The 27927-nt window shown below is 44.6% G+C and overlaps 1 protein-coding gene across 1 annotated transcript; it reads right to left on the minus strand.

Annotated features, from left to right (window-relative positions):
* On the minus strand, positions 1 to 27607 carry igsf10 (immunoglobulin superfamily, member 10). Its single transcript, XM_078564283.1, has 6 exons — positions 27127 to 27607; positions 26893 to 27022; positions 24847 to 25237; positions 16599 to 21005; positions 14228 to 15131; positions 1 to 2039 (listed from the first exon to the last, which is right to left on the minus strand). The coding sequence occupies exons 1-6, from the start codon at positions 27336 to 27338 to the stop codon at positions 119 to 121; spliced, it is 7965 nt and encodes a 2654-aa protein (XP_078420409.1). The 5' UTR covers positions 27339 to 27607; the 3' UTR covers positions 1 to 118.
* Positions 27608 to 27927: the final 320 nt, after the last annotated feature.

Raw genomic sequence — 27927 nt, forward strand, 5'->3', positions numbered from 1 at the left:
TTCAACACAGAAGTATAATATTAATCTCTGTAAAAAATATATAGATATATATATATATTCAAAAATGAATATAAGAATAGACAAAGGCAAAGGCTTCCTTTTATGAAGAGCAGTCGCTTCATATGACCTGAATATACGTGACTCGGGAGTCACTGCCCAGGTTGTTCTTGGCTGTGCACTTGTATGTCCCTGAGCCTTTTGCCGATAGCCTTTGGATCACCAGGGTCCCCTGCGGGTGGAGGAGCTGGCCTGCGGCGGGACGCCCCTTGCCGTCGGTGGAAAGCACCGTGTGGTCAGGCAGCTCCCAGGCGATCTCCGGCCGGGGCACCCCGATGGCCATGCAGTGGAGCTGGACGGGCGAGCCAGCCGCCGCGCGCACCGACTCGAGGCCCCCGCTGGTGATGCGGGGCGGGTAGGCGATGACAACCACCGGCACCGCGAGGGAGGCGTCGCCGGCGTCGTTGCGCGCCCTGCAGACGTAACGGCCCCCGTCCCGCACGCTCGTGGCCCGGACGGTCAGCGTCCCGTTGCCGAAGAGGATGTACTTGGCGTTTATCTGCGGCCGGTCCAGGACGTCGCCGCTTGGCAGGGCCCAGGCGATGCTGGGCGCCGGGCTGCCGGTGGCGGGGCAGTGGAGGTGCAGCGGGTCCCCGCTCAGGCTCCGCGTCAGCCCCGGCGGCTGCCGGGGGCGGATGACGGGCTCGCGGCCCAGCTCCACGAGGATCACTTTCTCGATGTAGCCGGCGTCGTTCTTCGCCGCGCACCGGTACTTGCCCGCGTCCTCCGGCGCGGTGCTGCGGATGAGGAAGGTGCCGTCGCCGCCGCTGACGTCGTCGCCGTGGTAACGGTCGGCCCGCGCGACCCCCGCCATCCGGGTCCCATTGGGCAGCACCCAGCTGACCCTCGGCGGCGGGTAGCCGTCGGCCGAGCAGTTGAGCAGGGTGGCCTGCCCGCGGCGGGCTGTGACCCTCTGGTTGAACGGGTTGGCGAACACGGGCCGCCTGTTGGGCCAGCGGGTCACCTCCAAGCCCACCACCAGGGCGGCCTCGCCGGCGTCGCTGCGGGCCAGGCAGGTGAAGTCCCCCCCGTCGGAGGCCCTGACGTTGCGGATGTCCAGCGTGCCGTTGGGGTGGACGGCGACCCGGCTCCCCCAGTAAGGGGCGTCCAGCCGGATGCGGCCCGGCATGATCCACGCCACCCGGGGCCGGGGGCTGCCCTCGGCCCGGCAGTCGATCAGCTTCCGGCCGTGCCGGACCGCCGTGTCGCGGATGGCCGTCCGCTGCCGGCGCGCGCCGTTGATGACGGGCGCCTCCCAGGCCACGCCCAGCTGGAAGAGGCCCCGGTCGTCGCCGGCCGGGTTGCGGGCCAGGCACGCGTACTGCCCGGCGTCGGAGGGGCGGGCGTTGCCGATGGCCAGCGAGCCGTTGGGATGCAGGCGGTAGCGGTCTCTGGAGAAGGATATGGTCTCGCGGGTCGGCAGCATCCACAGGATCTCCGGCGGCGGCTGCCCCGCGGCCTGGCAGTGGAGCGTGGCGCGCTCCCCGCCCTGCACCCGCACCGACCTCTCGCGCGGGCCCTCGATGCGCGGGGCCGCGGCCGCCACCGTCACGCGGACTCTCATCTCGTCCCGGCCCAGGGCGTTCTGCGCGCGGCACGTGTAGTCCCCCTCTTCGGCCATCCCCACCTCGCTGTGGTAGAGGGTCCCGTTGTCGAAGACCACCACGTACCGCCGGGCCCGGGCCCTGTCGCGGCCGCTGCCGTGGACCGTGGTGCCGTCGGGCAGGCTCCAGGAGATCTCGGGCCGGGGGGCCCCGGAGGCTTTGCAGTCCACCCGCAGGTCGGCCCCGTAGGTCACGTGCTTGTGAGCCGGCCGCTCGCCTTCGATCAGCGCGGGCCTCATGGACACGGCGATTTTCAACGACATCGTGTCGTCTCCGGCCTGGTTGCGGGCGATGCACAGGTAGTGGCCGGCGTCTCTCTCCGTGATGGTTTCAATGGACAGGGTCCCGTTGGGTAAGACCAGGACGCGGCTTGCCATTCTGAAAGAAGAAGAAGAAGAAGAAGAAAAAAATAAATAAAAGAATCTTCCAGTCGTTAAACACAGGGAAAAAAATAAATAAATAATAACCTCATCAAAGCCTGCAAGGAAATTTTGAAGGGAAAATGCTCAAGTAAACTCAAATTGAGAAAAAAAAAGGAGCCTGGACAGCAACAACAACAACAACTTGCATTCGTGTAGCATCGTTAACAGAACAGGTTTGCAGAACATCTCAAGGCATTTCCACAGGAGTTTTATCGGGCTAAATTTAACACCAAGCCCCACAAGGAGATTTTTAGGGGCAGGTGACTTAAAAAGCAGCAGGTTTCTGGGAGCTTCTTAAAGGAGGAAAGAGAAGTCAAAAAGACAGAGAGGTCCAGGGGCACGAAAGAGCGCACACCTACCTCCCTGAGACTCTTAAGTGCTGCCTCGGGGTGGGGGGAGGGGGGGGGGGAGCGCTGACAGTGTTTGAAACTTTAAAAACAGAAAAATACAAAAAAAAAACTATTAACGTGTCCCCCCTCATGTGGCAATGTCACACGAGATGGGACATGTTAATAAATATCACAGAAACTTTATTGACCTTTTTAAAACCGACGTGAAACCCTCATCCCGCCGGTGGGTGAGGTTTCATGTTTTTTCAGAAGCCCGCTGGGGCTCCTGGCCTGCCCGCCAGCCTTAAGGTTGGAGGGGCAGGGCCTTTAATTGATTTAACTACCCTGTCAATGGCCTCAATTGGCCATTGACAGGTTGGCGGGTGGACAGCTGTTTCGCTGTCCACCCGCCTTCCTGAATATTTAAATGGGGCGGGATGACGTTGGGGGTTTCTCCCGACATCATCCCGTGTCATTTTTGCGTCGGCGAGCGGGCCCCACCTCCGACGGAAAAATTCTGCCTGTTGAGTATTTCCAGCATTTTCTGTTTCTATTTCAGATTTCCAGCATCTGCCGCACCTTGCCTTTTTGTATTTTGAATATATTCCTGCTTTGGGCAGCCACTGCAGGCCGCGTGAGAGTGAGAATCCCCTTATTCTGTTTCATAATGTAACATGACCACACCGCCCTCCCCCCAAGTCTCTGCAGAGCCACCCTTCTGCACCAGTGTTGGCTTTCCCCATTTCCCACCCTCAGCCTCCTCACTGTGACAGGGAAAAACAATTTGTGCCAAATTATGGGCAGTTTTGTGCGAATAAAATGTGAGAGAAATGGAAAAATGATATTCGTGCAGCAATAACCAATCTTCCAAAATTGTGGACGAAGGCTTGTGAAAAGACAAGAGAGAACTTCTACACTGCAGAAGGATGATTCAAACTGAAAGTGCTCGGCTGATACATGTTGTCTACAAAAGTGATCGCAAACTTTCACTAAAGCTTTTACAAAAATAATTTATGTTCTAAGTAGGTAGGAAAGTATGATGCCTTTTTTGAAGTAAATATTCCATTACGTATATCAGAATAATCAAGCTAATTCAGTTCTCTAGCATCTGTTGATCACAGTTATTTATTTTTAGCTTGGTATTCATAAGAACATAGGAATATAAGGAGTATGACCAGGATTAGGCCATTTGGCCCCTCAAGCCTTGTTCCTCCTTCAATAAGATCATTGCTCATCTTCTAACTCGGCTACACCTTCCCACAATATCCTCATACCCATTGATTCTCCTAGGATCCAAAAATCTATCAATCTCTGTCTTGAGTTAATGACTGAGAATCCACAGCTGTCTGGGGTAGAGCATTCCTAAGGTTCACAACCCTATGAGTTTGTGAATTTCTTCTCATCTCAGTCTTAAATGAATGACTCCTTATTCTAAGACATTGACCTGTATTTCAGACTTCCCCATCATCTACCTTGTCAAGCCCCTTTAGGGTTTTATATGTCTCAATGCAATCATCTCTCATTCTTCTAAACTCTAGGGAATATAGACATAGTCTACTCAATCTCTCCTCATAGGATAGGAAGGAAGCTATTTGGCACATTCAGCATGTGCCGGTTCTTTGAAAGAACTGTCCAATTTAGTTTCAGAAGTGAAACTCAGACTGGACAGCATGACACATTTCCATTCTTGTGATATCATGCTGCTATTCCTGAAAGGCATATTACAACATCCCCCTTTCTTTTTAAGGATACTTTCCCTCCTCCCAGAGAAGCATAACTATTTACAATACATGTTCATGTTTAGTTACCATACATCAGTGCATAGAACTGATGAGCCTCTAAAGCGTAGAGGTAATCTGCTGGTATGCCCAGATCTGGTGAAGGTAACCCTGTCTGGAGGTTTCTTCAATTGCTCGCAGTGATCTGTGAGGTTGTCATTCTTGGATATTGTTCCTGGTTGCAGTTGGGATCTTGTCCTAGATACACTAGGACTGTACAGTGGTTGAGGAGCTGGAATGGGGCTGATGTGTCTTCACTTATGCATCATAATAGTGCCTTTGTGTGTAATGACTTCATAGGACCTTGGGTCAAAACAAATCCTTGCCACCTCGGCTGGTTGCCATGTAACTTCTGTGGGATCCTGGATGCGAAATTGTGGGCTCAACTGTAAATTTGGCAATTCTGTACCTGCATTCTTATCGTGCATGTTAGTCATCTTTCTCTTGCAGTTTTAAAAGTTGCTCTCTAGTTTCTGAGAGAGTAGAATGGGTAAGAGTAGATAGATTAGTACACATTCATCTGCCGAATATGCGGTCCGCTGGTGATAGAATAGCTGCGCTTAAAGGTGTCGCTCTCAGATGTAACATTGCAACATGTAGATCTTGTTTGGTCTGTCTATATTTGAGAATTAGGGATTTCACTGTGCAAATTATTTGTTCAGCTAGGCCGTTAGACCTAGGGTAATGAGGACAAGAATTAGTGTGATCGATTGTCCACTTCTCACAAGTATCCTGAAATAGCTTACCAATAAATTGCAGGCCATTATCCATAATGATCTCTCTAGGCATACCAAATAAACTGAAAAAAGCACGTAGAGTGCGCATGACAGTTGTGCTTGACGTATTGTGCAATTGTTGAATAATGGGGTACTTGATAAAGTAGTTGATGATAAAGTCAGTGCCATGAACATGAAAGAGGTCGGATGCGATTCTTTTGCTAACTTGGCATATGCTCCTGAGATCCCTTGCGCTTTGTGATGACAGCTTCCATGTCATTGTTCATACCTAGTCAATAGACTATCTCTCTTGTGAGTCTTCTCATCCGATTTACGCCCATGTATGAGTGATGAAGTTGTTGAAGAACATCAGATTGCAAAGATCCCGGTATGATGACCTGCCTGCCTTTAAAAATTACTCCTCGGGAGATGTCTAGCTCATCCCGATAAGGCCAAAATGCTCTCACGTTTTTATTTTTTTACTCATTCATAGGATGTGGGTGTCACTGGCTAGGCCAAGTTTATTGCCCATCCCTAAGTTCCCTGGAGAAGGTGGTGGTGAGCTGCCACCTTGCGTCACTGCAGTGGCTGTACCTATACCACATGAAACTACAAATTTTGTCAAAAAATTCTGGATATTTTGATGTTAGATCATGAACAGAGGTGATAGAAGTAGTTTCTGAGGTTGACCTGCCTTGTGAGGTTTGACTGATTCCATGGATTGTCATTAGTGTGAGATCACGGCATGCCGGTAGATCTGTGATCACCGGGCCTTTAGTCTCCATGATGTAGAACATCTGTGACACCAAGGAGCATTGATTGTACTAGCACTCCAGGACTATGGATCCTGCAGTGGAATTAGTGAACCATTGTATCATGAAAGTTATATAGTAGGTTTCGCCATGACCTTCCGTGTCTGTTTACATGTCTTTTAGAATTCACAGAGGTAGTATGTTGGTTCTTGCCCCTGTGTCAATCTTGGTCAATAACAAGTAGGTACCAACTTTCTTAGGACAGATAATTTGAATCTTGGCAAACACCTCAGATGGTGTGACGATACCTGTGTTTTCCACAAGATTGATGGTGTGATTGACATGTGTTCATCTCGTTGCATACACTATGGTCATGTTTTGGTTTGTCAATCACCTCGTGTATATTTTTCTGACAGGATACTGGACAGTCATTCTTATTGCTTGAAGGTACCTGTTGTATTACAGTTTGTTTGAATCAGTGCATGGCTCATTGTAGCTGCATCAGCCTTTGCTCTAGTGCACTGCCGCTGCCGATGGCCCTTTCTGCCACATGCCTTACAGAATTGAATAAAAGCTGGGCATTTCCTTGGTGCATGCAGAAGGCCACACATTCCACATGTTTTGCTAGGTTGAGCTGTTCTAGTGAGTGTGTCAATAATTGCGGTTGTACTTAGAACTGTAAGCTTTGTCAACCTACGGGGAATCTCTTCATTCTTAAGTACATCCTTGAGCAGCACTTCACTGCTACACATTTTGGGCTTGTCTAGCAGATCTTTCTGGAATGCTTCCATGGGAGTGGATGCAATTACCAGTGCAACAATTCTGTCTGCTAGCTCTGAGTTTGCAAAATCACAGTACGTACCCTTTTCTTAGCATCTGCTGATGAAGTGACCTATGGATTCTGTAGGCTGTTGTTGCTGATGAATACAGAAGTTTAACCTGACTCTGAACCGGTCTTCTGATATAATCCATATTTTTGGGGGATCCTTTAGCTCTTCTGCTGTTAATCCTGATGTGCTCAGCCTTGAAGATCTTTATTCCCAATTGCTAGGCTTGCTTGTCTGGTTCAGACACACCTGAATCAAGAAACCATCACTCTATGCTGTTTAAACATTTTGAATTTAGATAAAAGATCAGCTGCATCCCAATTCAAACTGGAGAATTTTGTGGAAATTCTTACGATATCATTTTGACCTTCCTCCTTGTTTTATTTAGTTTATCGTTCAGTAATTCCTGAAGCCATCTGTTATAATCACAACGTTCTCTGGCCTGATTTTATGACGGCTTGGTTTTTTTTTGTTGACTCTTCGTTCACTTTCGATCCAACCCACACCCCGGTCGCTCACCTTTCTCGACTGAGCTAACCTGGTGCTCATCCTCTCGATGCGCTGTCCCACTCACTGAACAGACAGGCTATGTGCTGCAATCTCACCACGACAGATCCGTCTGCTTACTAGCCCTTTACTTGAGCACAATCCCAGCCTGTGTCTTCAAAGCTTTTCTGTGCAGTCAGCACACTGTGATTTCAACACTCTCTGACGCTGAAAACTCATTGCAGCCTGATGAGAACATTGAGGGTCATCTCACGTCAATTAGCACGATCTAAGGCTGTTCATCATTTTTGTACCTGTGTTTAATCTTGCTGCCACGCTCTCTGACCACCACTGATCCCCATGTGTTTTTATAATGATATAAAGGCACCAGTCACTCATAAGAGACTAGGTAAACAGGTTGAGGGTTCATTTATTAAGCCTAGGCTCATGAGATCATATATAAATGGATAGAAAGCTTGAAGACATCAGCAGCAGAGATGTGTGTGCTGAGTCCTGTGCAAAAGCAAAATGAAACTCAGGCTGGACAGCATGACACAATTCCCTTCTCATGATGTCATGCTGCTATCTCTTAAAGGAATATTACAACAGCACCTTAAATGATCTGTGTATACACACCCTCAGATCCCTCTGCACTTCAAATTAGCACCATTTTTATTATACTGCCTCTCCATGCCAATCCCTCCAAAGTGTACTATATCATAGTTACTCGGATTATCTGCCATGTGTGCATACATGGTGTAGTTCCAAAACTACTGAATTAGACGGATGGGCTAACTGACGCTTTGGCAGAGGTGCACATGAAAAAAATGGGATCAGCCATCCTGATCTCTCCAACATTCGTAGTGGAGCTCACAAACCAATGAAAGAGACCAAACAATCATTATCACACTGTACCAAATTCAGAGAGTACTGTTGCACTTTACTGCCAAGGTTATTCAACTGGGAGCATACTTAAGCTTTGTTTTAAATTGTCTTTTAAGGCTGTTGTTGGGCAAATATTGTGCTCTGGGGCGATATATAGTTTGACTAAGTCTAATGTGCCAAACTGAGTGAAAACATTACTACTTGCAAACTTCAGTAATTCTAATGCTGGAAATGAGTCACTGTGGTTAATTTCTCCATCCCATAGCTGGCAGATGCACACTACTTTATGCCTCCGCACATATTTTACTAAGATCCTAACAGGCCCTCAGACAATAAAGTCATCTTTGCTGCTGTTGCTGATTAATTGCCTAAAAGTACACACTGCAGTTAACACTTAATGGCTTGATCGATTTAATTCATTTTGACATTCATGACAAGAATCATTAACAAGGGAAGGCCTTTGGCAAAGTGGCTCCGAGAAGTTGCATGAAAATGAAGTTGGATAAAGGAGGTGTGAAAAATTTTAACGGGTTTTTTTTTCTGCCTTCAGAGTCACTGCTGCTCCACCCCTTCTCAAAAATGGATACTTAAGACAAGGGGGTGGGAGATAGCATATAGGCAACCTATTCAAGGCTTTCTCTAGGCAGTCATGTCTGATACAGCTGTTAGCTGTGCTAAAGTCCAGCCACAGCTTGCCATTTGATCTGTGTTTTCCGCTCTCTCCCTTGCTCTCTTTCTGGAGAAATACCCAGCCTTCTTGGGAGAATGACCTGGCAAAGATCAAGAACTCGCTTCTTATGAAGTCACAGTGATCTACCTGCAAACTACCACAACTTGGCACAATGCCTGGGAACACCAATGTGTTGCACTGATTAATGAAAATTGATTACTTTTTTCTGTAGGAGTTTCCATCTAGCAATCAGTTAAAACTCAAAAATGGTACTTTTGAAAGGATTGTAGTAGACTTGCAGCAACTGCTGCCAAGTGGACAGTGTATTTACATCAGAACCTAGGAATTCCTCTGAACTTTATTAACAGGCAGGCACTCAACATGTTTGCATGACTGCGCTGTCTGATATTTCACTGGTGACCTTAACGTGCTTAAAAAAAAACTAGCATTAAACTGGCAGACAAGGGATGATATATGAACGACTTAAATGTTCACCTCCTCATACTGCAACAATAATTTTCTGAATTGAAAACCAGCTAGTGGTCCTTTAAAACTATTATCTGTATATTTAAAAGAAATATCATCCCACTATTTTCAAATTATTGCTTAATTCAAATTTAAGACCCAACATTTTCTGTTTGTTTCCAATTCCACAAAATCTCTGTGAGCCATTTTCTGAAATTTCCCACATCAGTAACAGTTCTGCCTTCTGTCCTTCACAAAGCATAGACAGTGAGTGGCCAAGACCTTTGACACTGTGTTAGATCTGACTGCAGCTCGAGAGAGCGCTCTGATGGTATTTAGTTATAAGTGTTTAAACATCTGTGACAGGCAAATTCTCACAGATGAAGTTTACTAAATGATCATTTCATGTGCTGGTGATTTCACTGTAATGTAACGTATTGTTGAAACTTTTCAACAGTAGTATGCGTTTGAAAAAGGGAATTCAGTTTTGTTTATCTGATGGTACTTTAAGAACCAATGAATGGTTTGTATTTGCATAGTTCCTTATCATCTCTTTCAGAAATGTCGCAATGGATGTCATTTAACTGTGGCTCAGTTGTGACATTCTCACCTCTGAAGGTTGTAGGTTCAAGTCCCACTCCAGGGAGTTGAGCACAATATCTAGGCTGACAGGCCAGTGCAGTACTAAGGGAGTTACCTGGAAAAACTCAGCAGGCCCGGCAGCATCGGCGGAGAAAAGAGTTGACGTTTCGAGTCCTCATGACCCTTCCGCAGAACTGAGTAAAGTTAGGAGAGGGGTGAAATATAAGCTGGTTTAAGGTGGGGGGGGAGAAGTTGTGGGGGGAGTGGGTGGTTGTAGGGTTGTAGGGACAAGCAAACAGTGATAGGAGCAGAAAATTAAAAGATGTCACATGATTATCATTATATTGATTATCTGCTCCTATCACTGCTTGCTTGTCCTTACAACCACCCACCCACCCACACCACCTTAAACCAGCTTATATTTCACCCCTCTCCTAACTTCACTCAGTTCTGCGGAAGGATCATGAGGACTCGAAACGTCAACTCTTTTCTTCTCTGCCGATGCTGCCGAGCCTGCTGAGTTTTTCCAGGTAATTCTGTTTTTGTTTTGGATTTCCAGCATCCGCAGTAGTTTTTTGTTTTTATCTCAGTATTAAGGGAGTGTTGCGTGATTGAAGGTGCCATCTTTCATGTAAGATGACAAACTGCGACCTCATTTGTCCTCTCAGGTGGATGTTTTGAAAAGGAAAAGGAGTTCTCTCTGGTGTCCTGGCCAATATTTATCCCACAACCAACATCATTAAAACAGGTTGGTTGGTCAGTATCACATTGCTGTTGTGGAAACTTGCTGTGCACAAATTGGCTCTGTGTTTCCTGCATTACAACAATGACTACATTTACAAGTACTTCAATAGCTGAAAATCACTTTGGCGCATCCTGAGGTTTTGAGAGGCGCTATATAAATGCAAGACGTTTTTTTACTTTCGTGTATTTTTTATCCAATCTTTCTGAACACCAAATAGAGGGAGCAGTAGCAAAGGATACAGCTTAAGTTTTCAGAAGGATTTAGATTGGCTACACAATTGGACAAACAGAGGAAATTAATACTCAGAAATGCACAGAATTGCACGTTAAGAAGTCACTTGTGGGAATCGCGTACAGGCCCCCTAATAGTAACAACATGGTAGGGTGGAGCATAAGGGAAGAAATAATGGAGACTTGTCAGAAAGGCACAGCAATAATCATGGGAGATTTTAATCGACATATAAACTGGAAAAGTTGGGCAAAGGTAGCCTAGGTGAGGAGTTCATGGAATGTTTCTGGGATACTTTCTTAGAACAGCATGTTCTGGAACCAACCAGAGAGCAGGCTATACTAGGATAAAAGCAAAATACTGCGGATGGAGAAAATCTGAAACAAAAAGAGAAAGTGCTGGAAAAACTCAATAGGTCTAGCAGCATCTATGGAGAGAGAAACAGAGTTAACATTTCGAGTCCGTATGACTCTTCTTCGGTGCTCTGAAGAAGGACCATATGGACTCGAAACATTAACTCTGTTTCTCTCTCCACAGATGCTGCTAGACCTGCTGAGTTTTTCCAGCACCACCTGTTTTTGTTACAGGCTATACTAGACCTGTTTTTGTGCAAGGAGATGGGATTAATTAATGATCTCATAGTGAAGGCACTCCTAGGTAGCAGTGATCGTAATATGATTGCATTTTACATTCAGTTTGAGAGAGGAGTGGGTCTGAGACTATGATTTTAAACTTAAATAAGGGCAATTATGAGGGCATGAAAGCAGAGCTGGCTAAAGTGAATTGACAAATTGGGTTAAGGGATAGGTCAATACAGATGCAGTGGCAAACATTTAAGGGGATATTTCAGGATACATTGAATAGGTACATTCAGATGAGTAAGAAAAAGTCCAAGGGATGGACATACCATACTAGAAGGTTAACGGCAGTATTAAAATGAAAGAAAAAGCATATAATTGTGCAAAGATAGGTGGAAGGTCAGAAGATTGGACAGAATATAAGGAACAACAAAGGAAGCCTAAAAGATTAATAAAGAGGTAAAAAATAGAGTACGAGAGAAAGCTAGCCAGGAATATAAAAACAGATAGTAAGAGTTTCTATAAACATTTAAAAAAGAAACAAGTTAACAAAGTGAATGTTGGTTCTATAGAAATTGAGTCTGGAGAATTGATAATGGGAAACATGGAGATAGCAGATCAATTGAACAGGTATTTTGAATCAGTCTTCACTATAGGGGATACAAGCAACATCCCAGAAGCAGCTATACATCAGGAAATGGAAGGGAGGAGGAGCTTGGGAAAATTACAATCACCAGAGAAGTGGTACTGAGTAAACTGTTGGGGCTGCGGGCTGACAAGTGCTCAGGTCCTGATGGACTTCATCCTAGGATCTTAAAAGGAGTGGCTAGTGAAATAGTTGACGCATTAGTTTTAATTTTCCAAAACACGCTCGAATTGGGGAAGGTCTCATTAGATTGGAAGATTACAAATGTAACTCTATTATTCAAAAAGGGTGGGAGACAGAAAGCAGGAAACTACAGGCCAGTTAGCTTAACATCTGTCATAGGGAAAATGTTAGAAGTTATTATTAAAGAAGCTGTAGCAGGGCACTTGGATAAGTTCAAGGTAATCCGGCAGAGTCAACATGGTTTTGTGTTAGGGAAATAATGTTTAACCAACTTATTGGAGTTCTTTGAGGAAGTAACATGGTGCTGTGGATAAAGAGCAACCAATGGATGTGCTCAAATTTCCCGAAGGATTTTGATAAACTGCCACTTCAATGGTTTTTGTGGAAAATAAAAGCTCATGGTGTAGGGGACAACATATTGGCATGGACAAAAGATTGGCTAGCTAACAGGAAACAGAGACTAGGCATAAATGTGTCTTTCCAGGTTGGCAAGATGTAATGAGTGGTGTGCCACAGGAATCAGTGCTGGGACCTCAGCTGTTTACAATTTATACAAATGGCTTGGATGAAGGGATGTTTGCCAAATTTGCTGATGATACAAAGATAAGTAGGAAAGTAAGTTGTGAAGAGGACAAAAGGAGGCTACAAAAAGATATAGATAAGTTAATTGAGTGGGCAAAGACCTGGCAAATGGAGTAAAATGTGAAATTGTCCATTTTGGACAATTGGAAGGATAAAAGAGAAGCATATTATCTAAACGGTGAGAGATTGCAGAGCTCTGAAATACAGATGGATCTGGGTGTCCTAGTGCATGAATCGCAAAAGACTAGTATGCAGGTACAGCAAGTAATTAGGAAAACTAATAGAATGTTATCATTTATTGCGAGGGGAATTGAATACAAAAGTAGGGAGGTTATGCTTCAGTTATAAGGAGCAATAATTAGACCACATCTGGAGTACTGTGTGCAGTACTGGTCACCTTATTTAAGGAAGGATGTAAATGTGTTGGAAGCAGTTCAGAGAAGGTTTACCAGACTAATATCTGGAATGGGCAGGTAGCCTTATGAGGAAAGGTTTGACAGGCTAGGCTTGTATCTGCTGGAATTTAGAAGAGTGAGAGGTGACTTGATTGAATTATATAAGATCCTGAAGGGCCTTGACAGGGTGGATGTGGAGAAGATGTTTCCTCTTGTGGGAGAATTTAGAACTAGTGGTCACTAATTAAAAATAAGGGATTGCCCATTTAAAACGGAGGTGAGGTGAAATTTTTTCTCTCAGAGGGCTGTGAGTCTTTGGAGCTCGCTTCATGAAAACGTGGTGGAAGAAGAGCCTTTGAATACTTTTAAAGCAGAGATGGATAGCTTCTTGGTAAGCAAGGGGGTGATAGGTTATCATGGGTAGGTGGGATGCCGTTTTGAGGATACTATCAGATCAGCCATGATCTTATTAAATAGCGGAGCAGGCTCGAGGGGCCGAATTGCCTACTTCTGCTTCTTGTTCATATGTTCGTATCAGGCAGCAACGACCTGCACTGATATGGTGCCTTTCTCATAGAAAAGTGTCAAGATTCTTCACAGAGGCACAATCACACAAAACTGGACACCGAAACAATGGAAGAACTAAGAGTGGATTGCTCACAAGCTTGCTCAAAGAGATAAGGTTTACAGAAGGAGACAACCATGTAGGGAAGAAATTTCACAAGAAATTTCAAGCAAAGAATCGCAATGAATGGACTGCGTTAGTGCAAATTTGGACACTCTTATTCCTAACTAGATTTATTTTTTCTTAACTTGCGCTCTTGTACTATACTAACTGCTAATATCTTTGGAAACATGGCTATCTATAAACATTGTCTAAAATTTGTCATTGACTTTTGAAGTACTTCTTAGCAAAAGCAGATTCAACCCATTACAGTTCACAGAGTAACTATTTTATGTACAACTTTTAAAATCGTACTTATTGTATCCAGTGTGCTCATTCCTGGTCAAGTAAGCTTGAGGTTAGGCAGAAGCAATGGCAGCAGAAAAGTGTAAAAGAGAATTAATGCATAGGTGGCATTTTTAATCTAACCTGCCATTGGGAAACTGGTGAAATGTTGGTTTTATACCCATCCAACAATGTCAGTGGTAGGTAATATTGCCAGAAGTGTAAAATCTGCATCAAGTTCTTTGTATTCCCTATCTGGTAAGTTAGGTTGAAATTGCTGCAAAGAGATGGTCGAGAGCAATGTTAACTGGAAGTCAGCCAAGAAGGAAAGTAAACAGGACATCTTACCGGTGCCACTGATCCACAACTAACTTAGAAGGTAATCTCCAAATGATTTTGGGTTTTGGATCTCCTGTGGCTGAGCAGTGAAGTTGTAGTTTATCTCCATAGTTCACTTTGATGTTCCTCGAAGAAACAGAAACAATCTTGGGGACCTCCAGTTTGTGTTCCACCATTAAACTTACAACTCTCCTTTCCGATCCAGTAGAACTTGTAGCTATACATTCATAATTCCCGCTATCAGACGGAGTTAAGGATTTGACGTAAAGTGTCCCGTTTGTAAAGACAAATAATTTTGTGTTAACGAACTGCAAAGGTTTGATTTCAGTGCCATCAAACAGCATCCAGTGAACAGTTGGTGAAGGTGTCCCCACAGCAGTGCAGGGCAGTCTGATGTTCTGCCCTACTTGTCCTTTGACACTCTGGTGCCTTGCTTCCAAGATAGCTGGGGGCTGAGCAACCACCTGCATCTTGACTGTGATAGTATCAATCCCAGCCGGATTACTGGCCACACACCTGTAATTCCCTCGATCGTACACGGTTACTGCTTTAATCCTGAGGGTGCCATCAGTCAACACTGAGACTCTCCCATTAAATGGGCTGCTGTTTCTCACCAAGGTCCTGTTGGAAAGGATCCAGGAGATAGTTGGGGCTGGCCTTCCCTGGGATCGGCACTTCATCTCCACTGGGTACCCAGCATGGACTGTGATGTTCTTCATTCGGGGCTCTAATATCTTGGAAGGATAAGTCACTACGGACAGAGTGACAAGGAGTTGTTCTGAGCCGTGCTGGTTCTCTGCTGTACAGAGGTACTGTCCGCGGTCCTGAACTTTGATTTTCTGAATGGACAGTGTGCCATTTGGAAAGACCTCAAATTTATTGCCACGCTTGACTTTAGCTGTGACCGTTGCACCTATAACAAGAAACAAAGATTTATATCAAGCAAATTAGCATTCAATACGGTATCACAGTAATTAAATACTGTATTACATAAAATCTAGAACTTAATACTGCACTTTATAAAAGGTGAAAGGTATTGCTGCATATATGAGGCTCAAAGTAATAGCATACTATACTTTGATAATTTCAACTTGTAGGTTTTTTTGGAAATTATTTGTGTTCCTTAAAATGTCAACAATGTGAACAGTATGTAAACAAGAAGGAGGTCAGGTCAATAAAGGTTTTAAATTTAAAATTAAACATTGTGTGAAGTAAAAGTCATAAAATGTCAAAGAGAATCGTGGCACCCTATAGAATCATGGAGCCCTATAGAATCATGGCACCCTATAGAATCATGGAACCCTATAGAAGTTTCTTTCATACTCAGCAACAGCTATAGGCAATCTTTACCTGCTAAACAGATCCAAGAAAAAGAGGTAAGGTAGACTTGTGGTTATGTTATCATGTGAGCAACCTAGATGTTGTGAGTTCATAATCCTACCATAGCAAATTGGGGCAAATTAGTTCAATAAATCTGCTATCTTTTGGACTGACACCCGGAAAACCATTACATTGTCATAAAACTCCAACTGGTTCTTGAGTGCCCTTCAAGGAAGTGATCTATCGCCCTTGCCTGGGCAGGCCTACATGTGACTTCAATTCCACACTATATGGTTGACTGTTATAGCCCTGAGATAAACCAAGCATGAACAATAAATATTGCCTTTATAGGTCGCCCACATATCAAGACGCTGTATGAGAGTGGTGAGGAAATCTGCTGTTTCCAGTGGTGTACATTTGTGATTTAACAGTAAAACCCTGCCACAGTGAATTGTGGATACATGGCTACATATTCAAATATATCAGTTGTAAGCTTGTTAAGGCTGCTTTAAATCATATCACATGCATGAAGCCAATAGATGGAGAGAATAGTTCACAGCTAGCAATGCCCATGCATGGGGTTGGCATTCTCATGATAACGAGAAAGCTTTTCTCAATTTTACAATCTCTGCTCCTGATCGCAACATTGTAAGCATTTTAAGAGGACAGGCAGAGGGAAGCTACACTTAGATATCAGAGGGCTAGAAGGAACAAAAAGCCACTGTACACTTTTTAAACCCAGTTTAGTGGATCACTGAAGCAATACTTTATGTAGTCCCAAGGGATGTTGCAGGATCTTCCCAGAGGGATCTCAAGCTATTGGATTATGTGTGATGTCTGACTGGAGTTACAACATCACCTATCTGTCTGTTTCATTTCAACAGCTTCCCATAAGTGGCATTATAATGGATAACTGCCCTAAGACATGACTGAAGCTTGCATGTATGCATGAATGAATGAGTGAGTGAATGACTAAATGAATGAAGGAGTGCTCTGTACTGAAAATTTCTAAGGCGCATCTCTTAATCTCTAAATCACTATGTGACTCAGTAACACTTACCTGTTGAGATTTTTGTCCAGCTTATGATGGGAGGTGGATTTCCAGTTGCCTCACATGGTATAAATGCATCAGAATCTGCCAGGACTGTGAAACTGGCTGCATTTCCACTGATCAGACTGGGTTTGGAGGGACGGTTTCCAGCCATGGGGTCCACAGCGATGGCATTAGGTGACAAAGGCTCGGACTTGTTGGAAAAGTCGTCCTTGCCATCTTTGTTCTCTATGGTGTTTTCAAGATCAACCTCTAATTTGGGAGACGCGGCCCTATATTTAGTCGGCCCCTCTGTAAAACTTGACGGAGTTTGCCATTTGGTCCCACCACTTGTTTGTAAGGTGTTTATGACTCTTGTGTGGGCATTCTGCCAAAATGGCTTACCTATCCTGGATGTTGGGGGCAGAGTTTGAGTGTGCCCTGGAGTCGTAGATGTGGTAAACTTGTGTAAGGTGATGCGGAATCTGGGCACAGTCCTGGAGGTAAACTTGACAGTGGTCCGTGACTGGGTGGAGATGGCAGCCATGGTTGTAGAATGTACACTTGGTTCAGTAGATGGTGTGATGGTTGGGGTAGCACTGGTTGTTTTGGTAGCCGGGGGCACCATTGGTGATTTGATAGGATGAATTTTCTTTCTGATGGTAGACAGCCTAGTTGTCTTTGTGGTGGTGGATGATTGAAGCGTTGTAGTTATGATTCCCATTGATGTGGATGTGGAAGTAGGCGAGGTTAGGATTATTGGATTGGTTGTTGCTAGTGTGCTTACAGTCGGCTGGCTGGTAAGGCTTTTGCTAGGCAGATGAAGAATCTCAGAAATATGCTGACTCGTGAGAGTAGCCAAATTCACCCCAGCCGAGTTTAGAAGATGCTTGTTTGATTGCACACCATCAGTGGTGGTGCTAGCTGCAATGGCAACATGAAGAGGTGCATTGGTGGTTGTTGTGATAGTGGGAGGTGATGGGATCCTAGCTTTTGCCAGACCCGTCTTCATACTATCAGCTGCTGACACTACCAAGCGATTACGACTCGCGGTTGGATATGATGATGTACGGTTCTTTGTTCTGCTAAACTTGCTTGGTCTCCTGCGACGCAATCCCATTTTACGAGTCGGATGAGTTGCCTGGGTAGTGGTTGCTGTGGTGGATACAGTCTCTGCTACGAAGGGAATGGTAATAGGTGTTGTTGGGAGACTTGTGGTTGAAGGGGGGTGGGTGGGATAAATAGGCAGTTTTGTGGTTGGCTTCATTTTGTAGCCCTTGAGGTTTGGCGTGGAGAACAGAGGGCTATTCAGGTCTCTTACTGCCTGTGAAGTCATCACACTGTAAGGAGTAGGGTTTGTTAAAAGAATGGACACTTTGGGAGCAGCAGTTGTGGCCGTGGAACTCTGGATGGGTTTACGAAGCCTTCTAAGAACATCCTCCTGATTTCTTACTCCAAAAAGCCTATTCCAAGGGATCTTCCCACGAACAATCTTGGAGGACTTTGTTGTAGGCTCAGCAGTGGCTACACTAGTTGTAGAGGACAGACTGACATGAGATAGTCTTTCTGTCAGTGTCTTGGTAGCATGTGTTGTTCTGGCAATTGAACTAGTCTCAGGGAACTGTGTAGTGGTTTTAGAGTCAGGGGTTTGTGCTCCAATTTCAGGCTTGGTCACCCATTGTGACTCAGGAACACTTACTCTTTGCATGCCCTGCTGAAAAGGGATTCTGGTGCGTTCAGCTGCAGTTTCACCAGCGCCTGGATCTCCAGATTGCTGGCTATATCTTTGCCCTGCCTCGGTACTTGCTTCATTTGGCATTGGTGCCGGTTGTGGAAGTGGAGATCTTGGTAGGGCCTCGGTGACAGAGGTCATGTGATTTGGGCTGGAAGCTTCTGAATAAGCCAATGTGGGCACTGCCATTCTCTCTTTAGACCAAGCAGGCCTCCTCTGCCTGGGTCTCAAAACCTTATACCTGTGCCTCCGTAAGCCTGGCCTACCAAAGCGACGTCTTTGGGGGAACTTTCTTCGCCAATCGAACTGCTGTGTTTTGGAAACTGGAGTGCCAGTAGTGGCTTCTCTTATTATGTGAATCTGTTGAGTGAGGATAGTGGACAGAGACGACGACAGTGGAGATGTAATTTTCTGAGTGGTTTTAAGTAGAATTTGATTCCCATCCTCTTTCGCCATAGTGACTGTTGTAATTTGAGTGTGATAGTCACGTAGCCTTACAGTCTCACTCTGAGAGACTGCTATAGGGTCAGCCTTTTCTGTTGTATATGCTACCGATGAGGTATCTTCCTTTGGACTGTTTGCCATTAATGCAGTGGGCATTGGAGTTGGAATGTAATGGGTGTCCATGATGTTACCAGCAACTGTCACCTGCAGTTCAGCATTTGCCTCAGTTGATTCAGATTCCTGGGGACTTGCCGTTGCCTCCTGGGATATGACTCTGATAGGTTTCTTATTGTAAATGGGCTCTGTTCCCTTTGGGAAGACATTGGAATCTGTAGCCACTTTCAGAATTGGGGGTGTTGCAGCTTTTGTGTCTGGGTCTGTTTTGTGAAATTGCTTTATAGGAATTGTCTTTGACTGAGGAACCATTGCTATCGACCTCTCAGTGATTGGAGATAGCCAAGTACTTGGAACGACCATTGGTTGTTTGGTTGTTACCACTATAAATTCCTCTTCTTCTGCATCTCCCAAGTTATCCCCTGATGTTTCTTCCTTATCAGCAGGTGATTCGGAAGACAAACCTTCTGTGTGAGGTTTAACCGTGATCTTACGTATTGCAGTTTTTGTTGAGACGTTCTTTCTGACCTTTTCCAGATACTCTGCCCAGTGCTGGGGGTCTACTCTCCTTCTAGGCTGTTTCAATCTTCTACGCTTGGACCACCACCGTGATTTTGCGCCACTGCCATTAATCCTCCTCTTGGGCGTTATTGCGACTGCCGTGCTTGTTCTTGGGTGAGACGTGGGCAGTGTACCGCTGGTCGTGGAATGGTATGTCTTATCTTCTGATGTATTCTGGGAAGATAACTGACTCTGCTTCTTTTTCAAATCTTCCAAATCCAGCAAGTCCTCCTCGCTCTCCCCCGACCCAAAGTCTTCCTCTGCTGCATCGTTACGTTCTGCATTTTCTCTCTCGGAGAAAATTCTGGAGCCAGTAACCGTTAACTGTAACGCCAGGAGATCAATCCCATAACGGTTTGCAGCCAAACACCTGTAATAGCCACTGTCCCTGGCTGTTAGCCCTTGTATCTTTAAAGTCCCATTTGGGGTAATCTCCTTATTCCCTGTCGTTTGATGTAATACTCTGTGGTCAGGAAGAACCCAACTAATAGATGCATTTGGGATTCCAGTTGCTTGGCACGGGAGATGTATTGAGTCACCACCAGATTTAGAAATGTAAGGCCCATTTATGTAGTTCTCTGCAACATTAGGGTCCAGAATAGTAACCCTGAAGCTCATCACATCTGCATCTTGGTAATTGGTTCCCACACAGTGATAGATGCCAGTGTCGTACAGGTCAGCCACCTTTAAAACAAATTTACCACTTGCTCTGATTGAAATCCGGCTATCCTCGCTGTTGTATGGAGCTCGGACTTTGTTGCCATCTGGAAGTATCCATTCAATGATGGGCTTGGGATCACCAATGGCTTGGCACTCCAACTCCACTGTCCCACCTACCACCACAAAGTGTTCTGTTCTTGCACTGTTTGCTTTCTTTATCATTACCCAGCTATTTTTCCCAGGTTTAGCTTCCAGGTTTTTCAAGTTAACCTGAACATCTACATGGTACTTGATTTGCAAAACGTTCAGGGTTGTCCGGGTCCTGTCCATTTGCAGGATGATTGTGCTTTGCATTAGCCAAGCAGGATCTGCCCTGATCTGCATTTCTATACCAGTAAACTGGTGCAGGGCTTCGGCCTGCGACTGTTTGTAAAGATAGCTCATGTAAGGCGTTTTGCTCAGCAGCGCATCCCTCTCGAGTTTTAGAGGTGAGTCAGTGTACAATGCCAAGATGCCCCAGAGCCGTTGGATCTGCTCATAGTCAACATAGCAGACTAGGAAGGTCGACAAAGAAGTGTTTAACAGCACGTAACCTTCTTTTTGATCCAGGGTCACCTGTGGCGTTCTCAAGGGTCTGTGAACATTGCAGGTTATTTCGCAGCCATTCCCAGATTGATCGCTCATATTCAAGCTTATTTGACCTAACGGCGCCACAAAGTCCTTGGCATTAATGGCAGCGTAGTCCCCCTCTTCTTGTAGAGTGCTGTTTCTGATTTTCAGCGGGGAATGGATTTTTGGTGGTGTGCATGCAAACACTGAGGGAGGCAGCTGTATAACATCCTTGCCCATGGAGACACTTGGGGTCGCACATAAGGGGCAAATCTGACCATTCGGGTAGTTACGGTCTCGTTTGCATTTGATTGTTCCTGAAAAAGAAATGATCTGCAGTGTTATTCTGGGAAACTTGGGCTTTGCATGTTTCAGTTTACAAGCATTGTTGAGCCAAGAAAGAGAAATTAATTATCTGTGAAGTGTATGTTTTCATACATTGTTTTGGGAACCAAAATTTAATTAAGTGGGAGGGTATTGGGTGGAAATGAGTAATAAGAAAGTGAGGTCAATTGCCTTTCGGATTCCTTTTCGTTTTTATTTATAAATGTATTTTCTGCCAACTTGCCATGTTGACATTTATTTAACCTGTTGTTTAACTGGATGATCACCCAGAAAAACACACATCCAAAATTGGAGTTCTATTGCTTTACACTCAAAGCAATATGGGAGGGAATCTTTAGTAAAACTTGCAATTGCTCAAGTTAAATTGCCACTTTTGGATCAATGCACTTGCAAAACCATTCTTTTCTAAATGCGAAACTGGCAGTATAGCTACATCTTGCAGAAACATGCAAAGACAAGTTTGGGCAATCCAAAATTAGGTGATACTTTCAAATACAAGATAGAGCAATAATCAATAGGAATAAATTGGAAGGTTCCTCTAAACGAGACAGAACATAAACTTATTTCCTCAAGAAACTGTCTCCTGCTTTACAAATGTGGAGATATGTTTAAAAATACATTTGGGAAAACAAGTAATGATAATAGTTCACTAAAAAAAGACATCTTGTCACCTGACCTTCACACCCTAATTCTTTAAATTTAATACAATATTATCTATCTGTGTGTATTATATGAAGCATTTTTTACATACATTTACGGGAAGATTATGTCATATCTGGGTGTCGTACCTGGGCACATGCTTTAACCTGATGAGGTTTATCTTCTGCATTTACTTATGATTATACCTCCTTTGCAATCCTTCCAGTGTGTCCAAGATGGGCTGGTGATACAATGGTGCTTTTCTCCCATCATGATTACCTATCACTCCCCTGTATCAACCTATAACCTAGGTCAGTTTCCCTGTCCCCACTCCCAGGGGAACACAGTAACAAGAGTTCCTATGTTCCATCATTCAACGAGATCATGGCTGATCTACGATCTACTCCAAATACCCACCTTTGCCCTATACCCTCTTGATGCCTTTGGCTAACAAAAAAACATCAATCTCAGTTTTAAAATTAACAATTGGTCTTGAATCAGTTGCTGTTTGTGGAAGACAGTTCCAAGCTTCTACTACACTGTGTGAAGAAATGTTTCCTAATTTAACTCCTGAAAGGTCTGGCTCCAATTTTTAAATGCTCCTTTGTCTTAAACTCCCAAACAGTGGAAATAGTTTCTCCTATTCTACCCTATTTGCTCCTTTAATATCTTGAAAACCTCGATTCAATCACCCATTAACCGTCTAAATTCCAGGGAATATATAGTTTGTGTAACCTCTCCTCATAATTTAACCCTGTAAGTCCAGCTATCATTTTGATAAATCTATGCTGCATATGCTCAAAGTCCAATATTTCATTCCTAAGATGCGGTGCTCAGAACTGCTCACAGTACTCCAGGTATGGCCTAACCAGGGCTATGTCTAGCTGAAGCATAAATTCTACCCTCTTGTGTTCTAGTCCTCTAGATATAAGGGCCTGCATTCCATTAGCCTTTCTGATTATTTTCTGGACCTGTTCTTTGACATTTTAAGGATCTACGTACCTGGATCCTCAAATCTATTTGGGGTTCCACTGTTTCCAGCTTTTTACCATTCAGGAAGTACCCTGTTCCATCATTTTAGGTCCAAAGCGGATGACACATTTGCCTCCATCGAAACCCATTTGCCACAGTTTTGGCTATTCATTTAATCTATCAATATCTCGTTGTAATTCTATGCTTTCATCTACACTGCCATCTTTGTGTCATTGGCAAATTTGGATTTGTGTCTCTCTATCCCATCATTAATGAATGCAGTGAATAGTTGAGGGCCTAACATAGATCCTTGCAGGACATCACTAATCACACTGTGCCATTAGAGTTCCTGCCCCTACTCTCTGTCACCTTCTGCTCAGCAAATTGCCTAACCAGGTTAATAATTTGCTTCCACAAGCTTCAACGTTAGCTAATAGTTTCTTATGACAGACTCCCATATGCAAACCTGTGACCCTCCAATAAATCCCTCCCTTGACCAACAAATGAAAAATGTAGCCTGTACTTCCAGATCCTTGCACTGTCTCCCACTCATAAAGCCATTTTAATTTTAATTTCTCTATTTATCCACAGAATTCTGCTTGCTGAGGTATCTTCTTATTGCCTTAAGGGCATTGAGTAATTGCATACTCACAATAACAAATGCCATTCTCATGAACTTTTAAACACAATCTTTATTTCACTTTTTCCAACGCCTGCTTTGCCTATGACCAGTGCCACAGCGGGTCAAATAATGCACGGGCTATGAGACTGTTGTTTGCACTTCAGAGGTCAGACTTCAAAGTACATCCAAAAGAGAAACACACTCATTTCAGGCTGGTTTTCCTGATCCAGAGCTGAATCTGACAAGCACCGTCTAATTTTCATACTTCCCTCACCAAAAAGCAGAGTCGCAGAATTTTCACAGTGCAGAAGGAGGCCACTGGGCTCTACGAATGAGTAACTCACTTAGTGCCATTCTCCTGCTTGCTCCCCATAACCCTGCACATTCCTCCTCTTCAAACAACAGTCTAATTCCTTTTTGAATGCCTCGATTGAACCTGACTCCACCACAATGTCAGGCAGCACATTCCCGACCTTAACCACTCACTGCATGAATCTTTTTTTTCTCTTATTGTTTTTGGGGGTTTTTTGCAATTACTTTAAGTCTGTGCACTCTTGTTCTCAATCCTTTCATGAGTGGGAACAGTTTCTCGTTTATCTATTCTGTCCACACCACGCATGATTTTGAATACCTCCATCAAATCTCCTCTCAACCTTCTCTTTTCCAAGGAAAACAGTCCTAACTTCTTCAATCTACCTTCATAACTGAAACTCTTCATCCCTGGAACCATCCTTGTAAATCTTTTCTGCCCTCTCTCCAATGCCTTCACATCCTTCCTAAAGTGTGACACCCAGAACTAGATGCAATACTCTAGCTGACGCCAAACTTGTGACTTGTACAAGTTCAACATAACCTCTTTGCTCTTGTGCCCTATGCTCCTATTAAAAAAGCCCAAGATACTGTATGCTTTATTAACTGCTCTCTCAACCTGTCCTGCCACCTTTAATGACTTATGCACATATATAACCAAGTCCCTTTGATCCTGCAACCCTGTAGAGTTGTACCCTTTACTTTATATTGTCTCTCCATGCTTTTCCTACCAAAATGAAGCACTTCACATTTCTCTGCATTGAATTTCATTTGCTACCTGTCCGCCCATTCCATTAACCCGTCTATGTCTTTTTGAAGTTCTGCCCTATCCCTCTCACACAGTTCGCAATGCTCCAAGTTTCATAAGCAACTGAACTCTGATTAACCTTAAGCTGTTCTTACTTATGATAATTAGATTTTGTGGCCTTAAAATGACAAGGCAGATAAACACAGCTCCTCCTCAGTAAAACAATAATACATTGAAGGAGAAATTCCACTTGGACAGTAATGAAAAGTAGGTGGTATCACATGGACTGTTATGTGGCGCAGATGAAGTTAGTGGAAATGAATATCCTGGGTGTAGACAAAGCAGTCAATGCAATTCCACAAGCTTTGTACTATTGGCCAAGGTGAATTTCCATTCCACTGCGTCTAGTGTGGTATCTGGATTACAGGTTTTATGAACAGGTAACATCTGAGTGGGCCATGCAGCGGCGAACGCCTAGTAAATATTGGAAATCATATCAGGATAGATAAATGACTGACCATACCTGGTTGTCTTTCATTGAACTCAGATAACCACCTCAAGTTACAATCACAAAACCATTGGTTTCCATGCAGGTAGATGCTTTCAATTTCTGGGATATAAGACAGCAGATCACTGGAAATGGATGTTAGAGCGTTATCTGACAGATAAATGTGCTTTATTGAAGACATTTTGAAGATCTGGCTGAAGCGAAACGTGACAAATGTGTCTCTGTGTAGTTCCTGAAGCATGTTTCCTTCTAAGTGGAGCAGCTTCAATGAAGTGAGCCCGTAGAATGCTTCAGGATTAATGAATTCAATGCTGTTGTGGTCCATGTGTAACCGCACTATGTTGCGAAGACCATGGAAAGTCTCACCATTCAATGCTTTAACCTTGTTGTAGCTCATCTTTAGAACCTTTAAAAAGTCAACAGATAAAATTATTACAGCCCATTCTATAGTATCTATAAACAATTGAGCAATGTTGACATACACAACTTTTTAGGCAACTATTAAAGTTACACAGCTAGGGCGAATCCACTCATAATTACATTTCAGTTTCTGCTGTGGGTAATCACTGCATTGGATGGACACTTTTGGTCTAATGGATCACAGAAATAAATTTCCTGGAGGGCTCTGACACATTGAGGTCATATGCAGAAGATATGAATGGCTAGGTGATTGATTGGGGAGAGAAGTGTGAGATCAATAGATGCTGAGTGCCCTGGCATATGATTGTCCACTTCTGTTTTAAGGTGCAGAGGTCATTGAGCAATACTCACATGTTAAATATAATCATGACACAGAAACAGGCATTGGGTCAAGTTAGTGTTCACCCTCCACACCAGCAGTAATTCTAATCCCGTCTGTCCACTTTGCATATCCCTTCACCTGCTACTTTGAAACACCTATCTGACCAAATCTTGATGGTTGAAGTGGTTCAGTACTTCCAGTCCTACACCAACATGCCTGTTTCTTAACTGCCCTCTGAAGTTACCATGCACCTCACTTGTAGAAAGAAAAAATAAGTGGAGTTCAAGTCCCCCCTTGACAGTGAGGACACTTTCTATGGTGTCATATGCCATCATACTAAGTGGTGATGATGAAGAACAGATCTAGCACATGATGCACTGCAGCAATTCACCAAAGCTTCTTTGACAGCACCGCCCAAACCCTCGACACCCACGACTTAGAAGGATAAGGGCAGCAATTGCATGGGAACACCAAGTAACATATCATTCTGACTTGGACTTTCATTGTTCTCCCTTCATTCACAGAATCACAGTGCAGAAAAGGCCCTTCGGCCCATCGAGTCTGCACTGACACATGAGAAACTCCTGACCTACCTACCTAATCCCATTTACCAGCACTTGGCCCATAGCCTTGAATGTTATGACGTGCCAAGTGCTCATCCAGGTACTTTTTAAAGGATGTGAGGCAACCCGCCTCCACCACCCTCCCAGGTGGCGCATTCCAGACCGTCACCACCCTCTGGATAAAATATTTTTTCCTCACATCCCCCCTAAACCTCCTGCCCCTCACCTTGAACCTATGCCCTCTTGTAACTGACCCATCAACTAAGGGGAACAGCTGCTCCCTATCCACCCTGTCAATGCCCCTCATAACCTTGTACACCTCGATCAGGTCACCCCTCAGTCTTCTCTGCTCCAACGAAAACAACCCAAGTCTATCCAACCTCTCTTCATAATTTAAATGTGTCATCCCAGGCAACATCCTGGTGAATCTCCTCTGCACCCCGTCCAGTGCAATCACATCCTTCCTATCACGTGGCGACCAGAACTGCACACAGTACTCCAGCTGTGGCCTCACCAGGGTTCCATACAACTCCAACATGAGACCTCCCTACTTTTGTAATCTATGCCTCCATTGATAGAGGCAAGTGTCCCACTGTGCCTGGGCCATCACTCTTCAGCTCCCTACTTAACTGCAAGGGTCAAAAAAGCCCACCTCTACCTGCTCAGCACTGCACGCCAGCTTTACCAGCTGTGCCCGCATCCCGAGAATGAGTTGAAGAAAAATCCATCCCTCCAGCTGCCCCGAGTCGACCTTACCTGCAGAGACTGCAGATCCTTAAATGCCTTGTCTGGTATCTCTTGAATCTTATTGCTGTGCAGCATCAACAGTTCGAGACTCTGCAGCCCAACGAAACTGTCGCTCGTTAATCCCACCAGGTTGTTGTAACTGCAAGAAAAGGGCACCCCTTTTTTGTTTTAAGTATCGGAAGCGGGTCAAATCCGGAGCGTGAGAGAGAGAGAGAAAGAAAAAGGCAAGCTGATGAAACTAACCCCAAATTTATCCGCTCCACTTGAGTCTGGATGTTCTCCGGGACGGCGCTGAGGTACCTGAAGGTGCAGTGGACCTCGGTGGGCACATAGCAGGCGCAGGGCTTGGGACAAGCAGGGCAGGTCCGCCAGCAGCAGGCGAAAGCGGCCAAGCCCAGCAGCAGCCTCCAGCGCAAGGGGGAGTGGGGCGGGCGACCTCGGCTGACCGCAATCATCCTCCCTTCGGCAGCAGCACCCAGCGTCCAGGGGCGAGTTACATCCCCGCAAGAGATCAAATTCCCGGCAACCAGGCCAGAGACTGGAAAGGAGCCTGCTGGGGATTAAAACAAAAGTATCTGTAAGCGACAGGATTCAGAACTCGGGGTTAAAGATTCCATTTACATGTTGGCACTGGTGCATTGGCAGAATGATGTAAATATAAACATGTCGATAAAACTGCACGATAATGTCCCCATTGCAATAGGTCAATAAAACTGTTATAATTCTCTGCAAAATCGTGACGGTTTAAACAAAATGTACGATGCATGCTAGGTGTTGTGGCCTTTTGAGTTGTCAAGTGATCTAAGATTGTAAAACCAACGCAGGTCCCTGAAAGGCCGATTGAGGCGAGATTGTTCCTCCCACTATTTTTCTCGGTCGGATTTAAACTGTCTCGTCATTAACTCGGCGGGAGTTGGATGCAGCGCATCTTTCTCGTCTCCTCGCTTGATTCCCAACTCAATCTCGCACATACACACACATGCAAGTTCCTCACTCTGCCAGCTCAGGGGGCAAGCTTTCTCCCGCCAAAGAGTGGAACAGCTC

Source organism: Cetorhinus maximus, chromosome 19 (genome assembly GCF_964194155.1).
Source record: "Cetorhinus maximus chromosome 19, sCetMax3.hap1.1, whole genome shotgun sequence".
In the NCBI taxonomy this organism is placed as follows: domain Eukaryota; kingdom Metazoa; phylum Chordata; class Chondrichthyes; order Lamniformes; family Cetorhinidae; genus Cetorhinus; species Cetorhinus maximus.